This window comes from Tursiops truncatus, chromosome 2 (assembly GCF_011762595.2).
Source record: "Tursiops truncatus isolate mTurTru1 chromosome 2, mTurTru1.mat.Y, whole genome shotgun sequence".
NCBI lineage: Eukaryota > Metazoa > Chordata > Mammalia > Artiodactyla > Delphinidae > Tursiops > Tursiops truncatus.
This window is the reverse complement of record NC_047035.1, coordinates 67,558,616-67,571,488: the sequence shown is the minus strand read 5'-3', so window position 1 is coordinate 67,571,488 and position 12,873 is coordinate 67,558,616. Positions and strand designations below refer to the sequence as shown.

At 36.5% G+C, this 12,873-nt stretch overlaps 1 protein-coding gene across 3 annotated transcripts in view; it reads left to right on the top strand.

Annotated features, from left to right (window-relative positions):
• SCFD1 (sec1 family domain containing 1) overlaps positions 1 to 12,791 on the top strand; it is a 144,575-nt gene extending 131,784 nt beyond the window's left edge. For all 3 annotated transcript variants that reach the window (XM_019924096.3, XM_073800592.1, XM_033851218.2), the window contains 2 exons: positions 6,866 to 6,934; positions 12,564 to 12,791. In XM_019924096.3, coding sequence (XP_019779655.3) covers positions 6,866 to 6,934; positions 12,564 to 12,587 — 93 coding nt within the window. In that variant the 3' untranslated portion in view covers positions 12,588 to 12,791. The remainder of the gene's footprint in view (positions 1 to 6,865; positions 6,935 to 12,563) is intronic.
• Positions 12,792 to 12,873: the final 82 nt, after the last annotated feature.

The window sequence follows — 12,873 nt, the reverse complement described above, 5'->3', positions numbered from 1 at the left end:
TGTTCATATAGCCAGAATCGGGCTGCATGACTAGGCTCAAAGGCAAAAACCAAGGGAGCATAACAGAAACCAGGTGTAAACCATCAATCTGTACAATTTTTAAACAGTGCTGACAAACTAGTGCAAGTTGTCCCTTGGTCTGTCTGTGAACCTTGGGCAGGACTATATTAATCTATTTCGTTCAGATTTGGCCAAGGGTCAACAACATGATTGGTTCCAGGTGTGTTCCCAAGGATAAACACAGGGTTACAACAGACCAGCTGAAATTAATCCTGTACTTATATCCCATCCTTGGTTAAGCTTTCTTAATTACATTTGTCAGCATTCTTTCTGCTTTTTTCTTTTCTTTTACATTATAGGACAGAAAAACAGGAAGGATAAAAACCAAAATATTAACAAATACTAACCATCTGTTATACCTGAAATGCAGGTATAACTTTAAAGAAACATTGCAGTTTACCAGATATTCCAGTGCAAACTTGTTTTTAATCATGTATAGGCCTCACAACTCTTACCTCTCTCCACCACAGAAATTTTAATTTTGTGAAGTTGAATCAATGTAACAATTAATTGTTTATTAACTAAGTCTAGTTCTTTCTCTGATCAATCACCTCCATCAGAACAACATCAGGGTTATTAGTGGTAGATATGTAAGCCCACCAAGTTATTCTTTACTTGGTTTCAGGTTACAAAATATTTTTTTTACCTTGATTATTACCCTCCACCCACTAAAACATGGTGTATAGGCAGTAGGGCACATGATACTATGACTCATCAGGCATGTAACAGGTATTTTATGTCCCTGTATCCAGGCACCTTTCTTAACAGATCATCACTCAGGTTCATATTTACACAATGGTCTTTGGCTCTTTTGTTGAACAGATTCTTTTGTATGCCTTTGAGCAGCAACAATATCCTAATTTTGCCTCCCAAAAGGGGTCCTCTGAAATATATAAAACCTGTAAAATGAGAATACGTAAAACAAAAGGAAGCATTAGAATTATTCTAGGTGTTTATCCCCTAGATGTTATTGGCATCATCAAAACATAGCACGTGAATAAGCCCAGATTAAATCCTTCATAAACCTCCAAGAACCCATCTTGGACCTTCAGCTTCAAATAAAGGAGGCTATTTCTGCAGGTGTTATGGGCATCTATAAATATAGGTAAGAGTATTATTCTCTTGCTCTCAGCCTCTTGCAAGGTACCAAGATAATATTAGCTTTTTTTTTCTTTTTTTGGTATTATTTACTTATTGGTTACATTCCTAAGAATCAAGACTTCTCCATCGTCCATGTGTCATTAATTCTTACCCAGAATTTGGCCCTTGGTTTAGAAGACGATCAGATTCAGCAAGACGCCTGATCCATAGAGCTGGCAACAGTATGAGATTGGCCAGTACTTTCCCCTTTCTTCATTCCCAGTCATAGGAAGCAGGTTGGATAAGTGCGAGTTTATAGGACTGTGTTATCCACTGGTTAGTACAGATGCAGAAACTATTAATCCCAGTTTACACAGATGAAAAGAAGAAACATCCCATTCCATCATTCCTCAGACAGATTTAGAGGTATTGTCTTGATGTCTTGTTTGCAGTTAATCCTTTCTTCAGACCTTATAAATGTGATTCATGTCCCTGTACTACAGGATCAGGCAGAGAAAAAGAAACATTTTTAGAAATGCAGGAGAAATTTTTAGTGGTTTCTGTGTTACTACCCCACTTCCTCCCTCCCCTGTTTCTCCTACAGTATCTCAACAACCTCTTCGCTGTTGATTCCCCCTTTAATTAAATGCCTGTTATGTTTTAACACACATTCTGTCATGCAAGCCACTCTTTCTGTCTCTTATTAGAAAGAGATGTGCTTAATTTAGAAAGCAGATGTTTCAAATGTCAGTTTCAGTTTTCAGTCAGTCCACTACTTTGTGTTTGGTAAGGTATATGATGTCGGTCTATTGTGTATGCTTCTTAGCATGCTGTTGAACTGCACCTGCAGCAAAATGGGTTTCTTTGTCAAGTGATGTATATAAAGGAAGTCCAAATTGAAACAGTTTCTGCTGTGATGTTAAAGGTGTTAAAAGTATTTGCTTTAGTCACCAGGTGTGTAAGTCCAAATCCAAAACGAGTGTCTATTCTGGGTAAAACCTATTGCTGTCCACCTGGAACCATAGGTAATAGGCCAGTGTAATTCTATGTAAACATGTATTTGGAATTGCTGGGTCATAATAACTGTGTTTAACCATGTGAGGAACTGCCAGATTGTTTCCAAAAATAATGTAAAATGCACCATTTTACATTCCCACCAGCAGTGTATGAGGGTTCTGATTTCTCCACATCACTGCCAGGACTTATCCGACTTTTTGATTTCGGCTGTACTAGTAGGTGTGAAGTGGTGTCTCATTGTGGTTTTGATTGCATTTCCATGATGACCTAAATGATGTCAAGCATCTTTTCATGTGCTTATTGGCCATTTATATATCTTCTTTGGAGAAATGTTTATTGAGATCCTTTGCCCATTTTTTAATTGGGTTATTTTGCCTTTTTACTACTGACTTGTAAGAGTTCTTTATATAATCTAGATACAAGTCCCTTATCTTGATATATGATTGCAAATATTTTCTCCCATTCTTTGATCTTTTCACCTTTTACCTGGTGTCCTTTAAAGTACAAACCTTCATTTTTTTCTTTTGTTGCGTGTGCTTTTGGTGTCATATGTAAGAATTCTTTGCCAAAGCCAAGGTCATGAAAATTTACTCCTGTGTTTTCTTCTATAGGTTTTATAGTTTTTGCTCTTACATTTAGATCTTTGATCCATTTTGAGTTAATTTTTGTATATAGAAAAAAGTCCAGTTCATTCTTTTACATATGGGTATCCAGGTTGTCCTAGCACCATTTATTGAAAAGACTATTTTTCCCCGCTGAGTGGTCTTGTAATAGAGGGAGGCAGTATGCAGCCCTTAGCACGAAGCCTTTGCTCGGTGCTGTTACTGGGCAACCCATTACCAGGCAACAGTTACTGAGAGACCACTAACTAGAGCCGGGGTTAGGAGGTCCCGCTCAGTCATTGGTCGGCAGAGTGGTGGTCAGGCGGAGCGAGGTAAGAGGCGGATCCTGGCCTCCTCCCTGGGGCCCTCCAGCTCACCTAGCCTCAGGCCAGTGGATGAGCTGGAGGGCCCCAGGGAACAGGCTGGGGGCTGTGTCCACAAACCATGCAGGTTTAGAGCCCTTGCCAAGGCCGCCCACTGGCCAGGCACAGGCCTTGAGGCGGCGGTGAACCTCTCCCCCATCCCTACCTCCATGACCTGATGGCGGTGGCAGTCTGCATGGGACACAGTCTGCGGGACCTGGCCCCCGCCATATGGGCGGCCTGAGGAGCCTGAGGGCCAGTTGAGTCCTGGGTGCCTGGCTCCCTCAGTGATGACAGCTAGGCAGGGTCTGGGGACCTGGCCCTGAGGGAGCCACCAACTGAGATCTGCCTCCTCTTAGCCAGGACCTGGACCTTGGAAGGTGAAAGTTGTGCCTTGGGACCTTGCCCTTTCTTGTCAGAACAGAGAATAACATTTGTTTGGTGGAGATTTACAGGAACATGGTTACCTAACCATGACCTGACCTCAAGAACAAAGGATCTGACACCAAGAAGTTTGCAACAACCAAGCCCTCCCTCACTTCTCCTATAAAAGGGTATTCGCTGGAGCTTTCAGGGAGTTTGGGGTTTTAAAGGCACGAGCCACGCATCTCCTTGCATGGCCCTGCAATAAACCTTTCTCTGTTCCAAACTTCGACGTTTTGGTATTGTTTGGCCTCACTGTGCGTCAGGCTCATGGACTTGTGGTTTGGTAACAGTCTTGGCAGGCTTGTTGAAAATCAGTTGACCATACATGTGTGGGTTTATTTCTGGACTCTCAACTCTATCCCATTGATCCATAGGTCTGTCCTTGAGCCGGTACTACACTGTAGTGAGTTTTGAAATCAGGATGATTTGAGTCTTGATATGAGTCTTCCTACTTTATCCTTTTTCAAGATTGTTTTGGATTTTCTGGGTTCCTTGCAATTCCGTATGAATTTGAGGATCAGCTGTTAATGGCAGTTGGATTCTGATAGGGATTGCGTTGAATCTGTAGATAAGATGAAAATACTCCCCAAAACTTAACACTATTAAGTCTTCTAATCCACGACATGGAATGTTTTTCCGTTTATTTAGATCTTTTTCTTTCAACATTTTTTGGTTCCTTTGCAGTTTGTTGTTATTTTCAGAGTTTAAGCTTTGTATTTCTTTGAGGTTTATTCCTATGTATTTTTTTATGCTATTATGGATGGAATTGTTTTCATTTCATTTTTGCAACTATATAGAAATCTGATTGTTATATATTGATCTTGTGTCCGGCAACCCTATTGAACTCATTTATTAGTTCTGATGGTTTGGTTTTTTTTTTTGGATTTTTAGGATTTTCTATATACAAGATCATGTTATCTCTGAATAGAATTAGTTTAACTTCTTCCTTAACCTATCTGGAATGTTTTCCTTGCCTAACTACCCTGGCTAGACCCTCCAGTACAATATTTAAGAGTCTGGAGCAGACCTCTTTATCTTCTTCCTGATCTTAGGGACAAAGCATCCAATCTTTCACCATTAAGTTTGCTGTTACCTATGGGTTTTTCATACAGCCATTAATGTTTAGTAGCTGCTAAGCCATGTAGTTTAATTATCCTGAGAATTCTTTGTTTTTTAATCCTGTTTGGTCTTACTGTTTCCTTTGTTCTGAGTCATCTTCATCTTCATCTTCTTCCTATCATTCAGCCCCATTCAGGGGAAACTGAGCTAGTAGGTCTATGACAGCCTCCCTCATGACATCGGAAACCCATGTTAGTGCAACCTTGTAGTATGAAACAAAACTTACGGCTTATGCCTACAAGAGACTTGTAATTGAGAATGTATCTAACATGGCACTTGATTTATACCAGTTCACAAAACAACGGGCAAGTGCCATTTTTGTTGGGAAGGCAAAGAAAATACTATGATTCTAGGTGATTTATTTAGTAATGATGTTAGTCTAACTTACAATGTAACTGCTATTTGGTATAACACTGATGTATTTGATAAAAATTAAATGGATTGATTTTTAACAAGACATTTGATAATACTGATATCAATGACCAAATGTATTGGGAATTTTACTTAAAGCCACCACAAGTTGTTCTTTTGATGGAAGGTGATTGGCTAGAGAATTAACTAGATTTAGTTAATAATTAATTGTTACATTGAATCAAGGTATTAGTACATTAGTTCAATTTTTAATGGAAGGAAGAAATATCAAATTTGTGCATAATTAAGAATAAACTTACACTGAAATATTACTAAACTGAGGTGTTAAAAATTAAGGCTATACCTACCTTACTGGATGATCAAAAGATTATAATTTTTGTGTTTATCTTTGTTTTTATATTCTATAAATGCTATAAAAGATGAAAAATGATGACAAATAATTAGAATTAAGCAAGCTTGTCAAGGGTGGAGAGGGAATGTACTTATATAAGCACAAGATTAATCTCAACTAGTTAATATACCCTGTGCTAATGTTAGGCCAACCCTGAATGAAATGTATTAACTAGTGTTTAAAATAGGCCTGTGCTAGGGTCCAAGCTAGACTAGGGGGCAACTTGCACTAGCTTGTCAACATTCTTTAATGGAAAATGTAAAGATTGATTTGCACCTGGTTTCTGTCATGTTTTCTTGTTTCTGCTGTTAAGCCTATTCACGCAGCCTGATTCTGGCTATGTGATCAGAGAGGTATAAAAAACCCTTCCTTGGACAAGACTGGGGCTCCACTGAGACCAGGGTATCTCCACTGTATCTTGGTGGTTCACAGCTGAAAATGAAATGTGTCATATTACTGAGATGGGGTCCTGGGAGCTGTGCCTAGAAGTTTTGGACCCCTCTAATGTTTCCCTATGTACTGTGACCTCTACCCTTTTGTGAGTATAGCCTCAAGAATCCCAATTATATGACCCTATTTTATGGCTGCACATACCATCTCATTTTGAAGAAAAGGAGAGTGAGGTGTGACTCTCGTTTTACTTGTTCTCAGAGAAGGTCAGCTAGAACATTTATTCAGCCAGCGATGTTATTCGGCTCGTACATCACAGAGAAATGTCCTTATCTTGTATTACAAAGCTGTCATTCTTTTTGTTCCTGATTAATTAATCATATTTGCTTTGTTATGGAATAAACTTTTTACTTTACAAAAAAAACTTACGAATTTACATTCAAGTTCACAATACATGTAAGAATTTCAGCATTAAGAACTTACCAAAATTCTCCAGTCAAAAAGTTTGACTGCTTGTAATTGGGTTCCAACATTCTGTCAAAATTCAGAATGAAATTCATAGAGTTACAGAATGGAATAGGGTATATTAAGACATAAATACTGTATTATCACAAATGAGTCTGAAATGACAGTCCATGCTACTCACACCATATCCTACTTTCAGCGTTAACAAAACTTGAAGAATGTTTTCTTCAAGTAGTTACAGATCTTACATTGGAAGAATGTTGGCCTAAGATTTTATAAATAATTGTGGCTCCCATGAAATGTGTCAGTAATCACATTCCTTCTATTTTCAGTGTAAATGGCACTAGAAGTGTACCTACCACCTATATTTTGAAGAAAAAAAAAAACTATGCCCATCTCACTCCTTTATTCCATGTAATTTTAGGATAGACATGTGTACACTAAAATCCAATACTCCCCCCCAAAAAATTAAAACTTTTAAGAATAACCAAAAGTCTTATTAGGTTTAACCCCTCTTCTTGGGAATATTGAAAATATTACTTGTTACTTGTATCTGAGTTCTGTATCTGATTTTTTTACAGGGGAAACAAGGCAAGCACATCTTATATGGCTGCAGTGAACTTTTTAATGCTACACAGTTCATAAAACAGGTAAAGTGTACTTTTTAGTTTGTTTCTGTTAACATACCCTAAGTTGCTGTTGATATTTTTCAGAAGAGAGCAAGATAATCATGTTCATCTGAACCAGCTGAAACTAAAAGCCATAGAGCTAAAAGAATGTAAGGTTGTACCATGGACAACTATAAAGGAAACTTATAAGTAACATTATTTCCATTATCCCAAATCTATGAAAAGGTAAATTTAATTCAGAAAATTTTTAATTGGAGTAGTGTTACTCACTTAGGCTAAATTCATTTCAGCATTTCCTTGACATACTGTCCACATTTCTGACTTTGCCGAGCTGAGAAATTAAGTAACCTTATTAAGGGGTTGTATGTGCTCAGTTGATACAGCAGAATTACATTCACCTTGAAAGTTAATGACAGCAGTAGCTGAGGTGTACAGAGTCTTTACATTCTTTTACTATTGTTTCCATGACTGTTCTCAGTAATTACATTAACTTCAACTTTTTAAAGCTTAAACTACCTGAGAGGCTCAATAGGCTGACCAATAATATCCATTCACCCTTACCTTGGCTGCCATAAAAATCATAACTGTAGCCTGTGCTCGTTTTTAGCAGCTCTTCCTAGCATCTTTTTCTAGCACAAGTTTCTTACCCACATTATATGGTTCTTGTATTTTTAACCTTAATGAGGTGGCCCAGTGGTATTGTGAGAATTTCAGACATACAGAAAAACTGAAGAGAATTTGCACTGAACACGTGCATACTCCCCATTAACATTTTATTGTACTTGCTTTATAAGATACCTGTCCATCTTTCCATTCTTCATTCTATTCCTTGCTCCACCTGTATTAATTTCAAAGTAAATTGTAGCTATCAGTACACTTCCCCCTTAATACTTCATTGCCAATATCATTAACTAGATTTCATTATTTGTTTAGTTTGTTGTTGTTGTTGTTTTACCTTTGGAGATAAAATTTACAATAGTGAAATACACGTATCTTAAGTGTACATTCCTAACTTTGTCAGATGTTTCGTTCACCTGAGTATAACCCAAACCCCTATCAAGATACAGAACCATTACACCACAGAGTTCCTTTATGGCCTTTGCCAGTCAATCCTTGCTCCTAGTCAAAGCCTGCTCCCAAAACACTGTTTTGATGTTTTTCCACCATAGATTAGTCTTGTCTATTTTAGAACATCATGTAAATGGAATTTTTCTTCGTTAGATTAACTAGAAGATTCTCAGTATTAATTCTTTTAATGAAGCAGATGATGTTAATGCTAATTTTCTCTATTTGTTTTCTTCTTTTTAACCCTTGAATTTTATTTTATTTTTTTTGAATTTTATTTTTTTTACACTGGAGGTTCTTATTACTTATCTATTTTATACTCTATTTGTTTTCTGTTCCTTGCTTTCTACTTTTTATTACTTCCTTTGTGTTGATTACTTTGGGTTTACACTGTTCTTCTTTTACTAGCTTCTGATATTGGATAATCATTAAGTCATTAACTTTAGCTTTTCTTTTCTAAAATAAACATTGAAAATCATAAAATTTAAACTCTTGCCAGACACTGCTTTAGCCACATTCTACAAATGTTGATGTTATGTTTTTATTACCATTGTTGGAAATATTTTTAATTTACCTGGTAGTTTATTCTTTAGCCCATGTATAGAGATCTATTGTTGTTTCAAGTATTTGTGGGTTTCTAGATATCTTACTCTTACTGATTTCTAATTTAATTCCCTTTTTGTCATAGAACATTCTATACATGAGTTCATTATTGCAGAATTTATTTAAATTCCTTTTCTGGCCCAACATATGGTCTATCTTGTTAAGCACTCCATATGCACCTAAAAAAGAACATGCATTATGCAGAAGTTGAAGGAAGGGTTCTATAAACATTAATTTGGTCAAGGTAGTTGATAGCATTACTTAGATCCTCTATGTCTTTATTTTTATTTTTATTTTTTTTGGTGTAGTTCTATCAGGTATTGAAAGATTGGTATTAAAATCTCTGACTGTGATTGTGGAATTGTCTCTTCCTTTAGTTCTGTCAATTTCTGCTTTTTGTGTTTTTAAGTTCTGTTATTAGGTACATACAGACTTATTATTGTATATTCCTGATGAATGGATTCTTTTATATGCAGTATTCCTCTACATATCTGGTAATGCTCTTTGTCTTGAGGTCTGCTTTATCTGACATTAATATAACCACCCTGGCATTCTTACACTTAGTTTGCATCTTATAACTTTTCCGTCTGTTTACTTTCAACTTGTCTATGCATTTATATTTAAAGCATATATCTTGTAGGTAGAATATAAGTGGATCTTGTGTTGTTTTTTTTAAAACCATTATACAGTCTCTTTTAATTGGAGTCTACTGGTCTATTAACATCTAATGTAATTATTAATATGATTAGATTTAGGTCTAGCACTTTACTGTTTCCTCTTTCCTACCTTTCTTTGTATTATTTGAACACTTTTTAGAATTCCACTTTAATTCATCCACAGATTTTTTTTTTAGCTATATCTCTGCATTACAAATTTAGGGTTGCTCTGTTATGCCACTTGCGTTAAATGTAGAAACCTTGCAACCATACATACCCTCAACATTTATGCTGTGATTGTCATATTTTACATCTACATACATCATTAACCTCACAAGACAGTGGACAGTGTTACCATTTGTGCTTCAGTCATGTTTATAACAAAGACATAAATCTTTGCATTTATATGGATATAAATTCCAGTGCTCTTCATCCCTACTTATAGCTTCTCTTTTTTTTTTTTTTTGGCTGCATTGGGTCTGCATTGCTGCATGTGGGCTTTCTCTCGTTGCTGCGAGTGGGGTCTACTCATTGTTGCGATGCATGGAAATTCTCATTGCAGTGGCTTCTCTTGTTGCAGAACATGGGTATTAGGTGCGTGGGCTTCAGTAGTTCTGGCGCGCAGGATGTAGTGCACAGGCTCAGTAGTTGTGGTGCACGGGCTTAGTTGCTCCGCAGCATGTAGGATGTTCCTGGACCAGGGCTTGAACCTGTGTCCCCTATATTGGCAGGCAGATTCTTAACCACTGTGCCACCAGGGAAGTCCCCCTACTTATAGATTTTAATTTCCATCTGTTGACTGAAAAACTTTTAGCATTCACTGTAGCTCTGGTATGCTAGCAGTGAGTTCTCTTTAATTTTTTATTCGATGAAAATGTCTTTATTTCACCTTTATTCTTAAATAATTATATATATACACACACACACACATCTGTACATATATACATATATATAAATACTTTTTCTGGATACAAAGTTCTGGTAGACAGTTTTTCAGCACTTTAAAGATGTCAGTCCGCTGTCTTCTGTCTTTCATTGTTTCTTATAGGAAGTCAGCAACCATTCAGATCAGTGTAAATTTTTTTTTAACATCTTTATTGGAGTATAATTGCTTTATAACAAAGTGAATCAGTTATAATATACCTATATCCCAGTATCTCTTCCCTCTTGCGTGTCCCTCCCTCCCACCCCTCTAGGTGGTCACAAAGCACCTAGCTGATCTCCCTGTACTATGAGGCTGCTTCCCACTAGCTATCTATTTTATGTTTGGTAGTGTATATATGTCCATACCACTCTCTCACTTTGTCACAGCTTACCCTTCCCCCTCCCCATATCCTCAAGTCCATTCTCTAGTAGGTCCGTGTCTTTATTCCAATCTTGCCCCTAGTTCTTCATGACCTTTTTTTTTAGATTCCATATATACGTGTTAGCATACAGTATTTGTTTTTCTCTTTCTGACTTACTTCACTCTGTATGACAGTCTCTAGGTCCATCCACCTCACTACAAATAACTCAATTTTGTTTCTTTTTATGGCTGAGTAATATTCCATTGTATATATGTGCCACATCTTCTTTATCCATTCATCTGTTGATGGACACTTAGGTTGCTTCCATGTCCTGGCTATTGTAAATAGAGCTGCAGTGAACATTTTGGTACATGACTCTTTTTGAAGAGTTTTCTCAGGGTCAGATCAGTGTAAATTTATATGTAATGCGTAATCTCTCTCTGGTGCTTTCAAGATTTTATCATTATCTTTGGTTTTCAGCAATTTAATTATAATGTATCTATGCATGACCTCTGTGTACCTTGCTTGGGGATCACTGAGCTTCCTGAGTCTATAAATTTATACCTTCACCAAATTTAGGGAATTTTCAGCTGTTAGTTCTTCAAGAATTTTTATGCCCACTTTTGTCTCTCCTTTTGGGACTCCATTTACATTTATGTTTAACTGTTTATAGTGTCCCACAAATCCCTGAGGATTCTGTTCTTTAACGTCTGTAAGTTGCTCTGTCTTCAGATTCAATAAGTCTTTCTTCTGCTATCTCCATTCTGCTGTTTGATGTATTTACCAGTTCTTTAATTTTCACTTGGATTTTTTTAAAATGTAGTTTATATTTTTATGTTGAGATTTCCTTTTTCATTCATTGTGAGCCTATTTTTCATTATTTCATTGAAGATATTATCCTAGCTGCTTTTAAAACGTGGTCTACTGTGGGCCCACCCTTGGGGTCCAGTGGTTAAGACACTGCACTTCCAATGCAAGGGGCACAGGTTCAATTCCCTGGTCAGGGAAGTAGGATCCCATATGCCATGCGGCATGGCCAAAAAAACCCCTGGTCTATTAATTACTACACATGGATCATCTCACTGTTGGTTTCCATTGTCTTTCCCCCTAGAGAATGGCTCCATTTTCCTGTTTCTTCATATATTTACTAATTTTAGATTGTATCCTTTACATTTTGAATGTTGTATTTTGGAAACTGAATTCTATTTCTCTGAAGAGTGTTGGTCAGACCCAAAGTTCAAACTCTGTCTCTTGGGCAGCAGTTCAAATCTCACCTGTTTGTTAGTCTGTACAGTCTGTTGCCCCCCAAACTAACTCTTTCCTCTGGTTTTTCAGTCCAGAAAGACTGCAGGTTTTCTGTCAGTTTTAGCTGGCAGTATAGCACCAAGTGTGGCCTGCCTTCAGGCTAAGAGCCACAGAACCAGAGAACTCAGTCCGGGCTATTCCCTCCTTCCAAGTGTTGATTCTGTTCCAGAAGCCACCTGCTTTCAGTTGCTCCCCATTGCCTACAAGTAGTTGGTTTTTGTATTTGTTTAAAGTTTATAATTTCTATCTCTCTGTCATAGACTTGGTGCAATAGTTTACCCAGCCTTCCAGAATTGAAAGCCTTTTCCCTTCCTTTTAATGATCTTTAGAAATACATTAAATATATTTCTAAGTTCTTTTAGAAATAATATAGAAAAATGAACTGTCAGGAGTAAAGTCACACATGATGTTGTTTTTCTTTACATTTTCATAGTGAATTAATATTAATTTTTTATTCTCAGATTTTTGTTTTCTATTACTTGAATTTACTCCTATATAATGTTTACACATCTTTTTGCCATGACAGTTTTTAAATATCTACAAATCTTAAACATTTGAGTTAGTGGTGAATATTGAATGAAAATGTATTATTCTAGAAATGCAGTGCATGAAATAGAAAGCCTGGATTTTACCATGATAAAAGTGTGCATTTAAGGTGTTTACAAATATAATTCAAGCCCAAGTTTCTTTTGTGATTAAAAACAGTAATATTTATGATTTTATGTTTTGTTTTAGCTGTCACAACTTGGACAAAAATAACACAGAAGAACCTTAACATGAGAATCTATTTAGAACTTGGATAAATGTAAAAAGTCAAAAGAGCCAGATGTTTCCATTCTTCATATCAATGTCCTAACAGTGAAACTTAGAGTTATTTGTTAATTTTTAAGGAAATTCTATACTTAATATAATGTGTACTGATTAAAACAATAAAGCATTTCAGAAATAAATTTTAACATTGTACATTATCTCTCCTGTTATGTTTGACAAATGAGAAAGAAAGTGCTTTGGAAGGAAGGAAAGCTCTGTCTGAATATAATGTTAA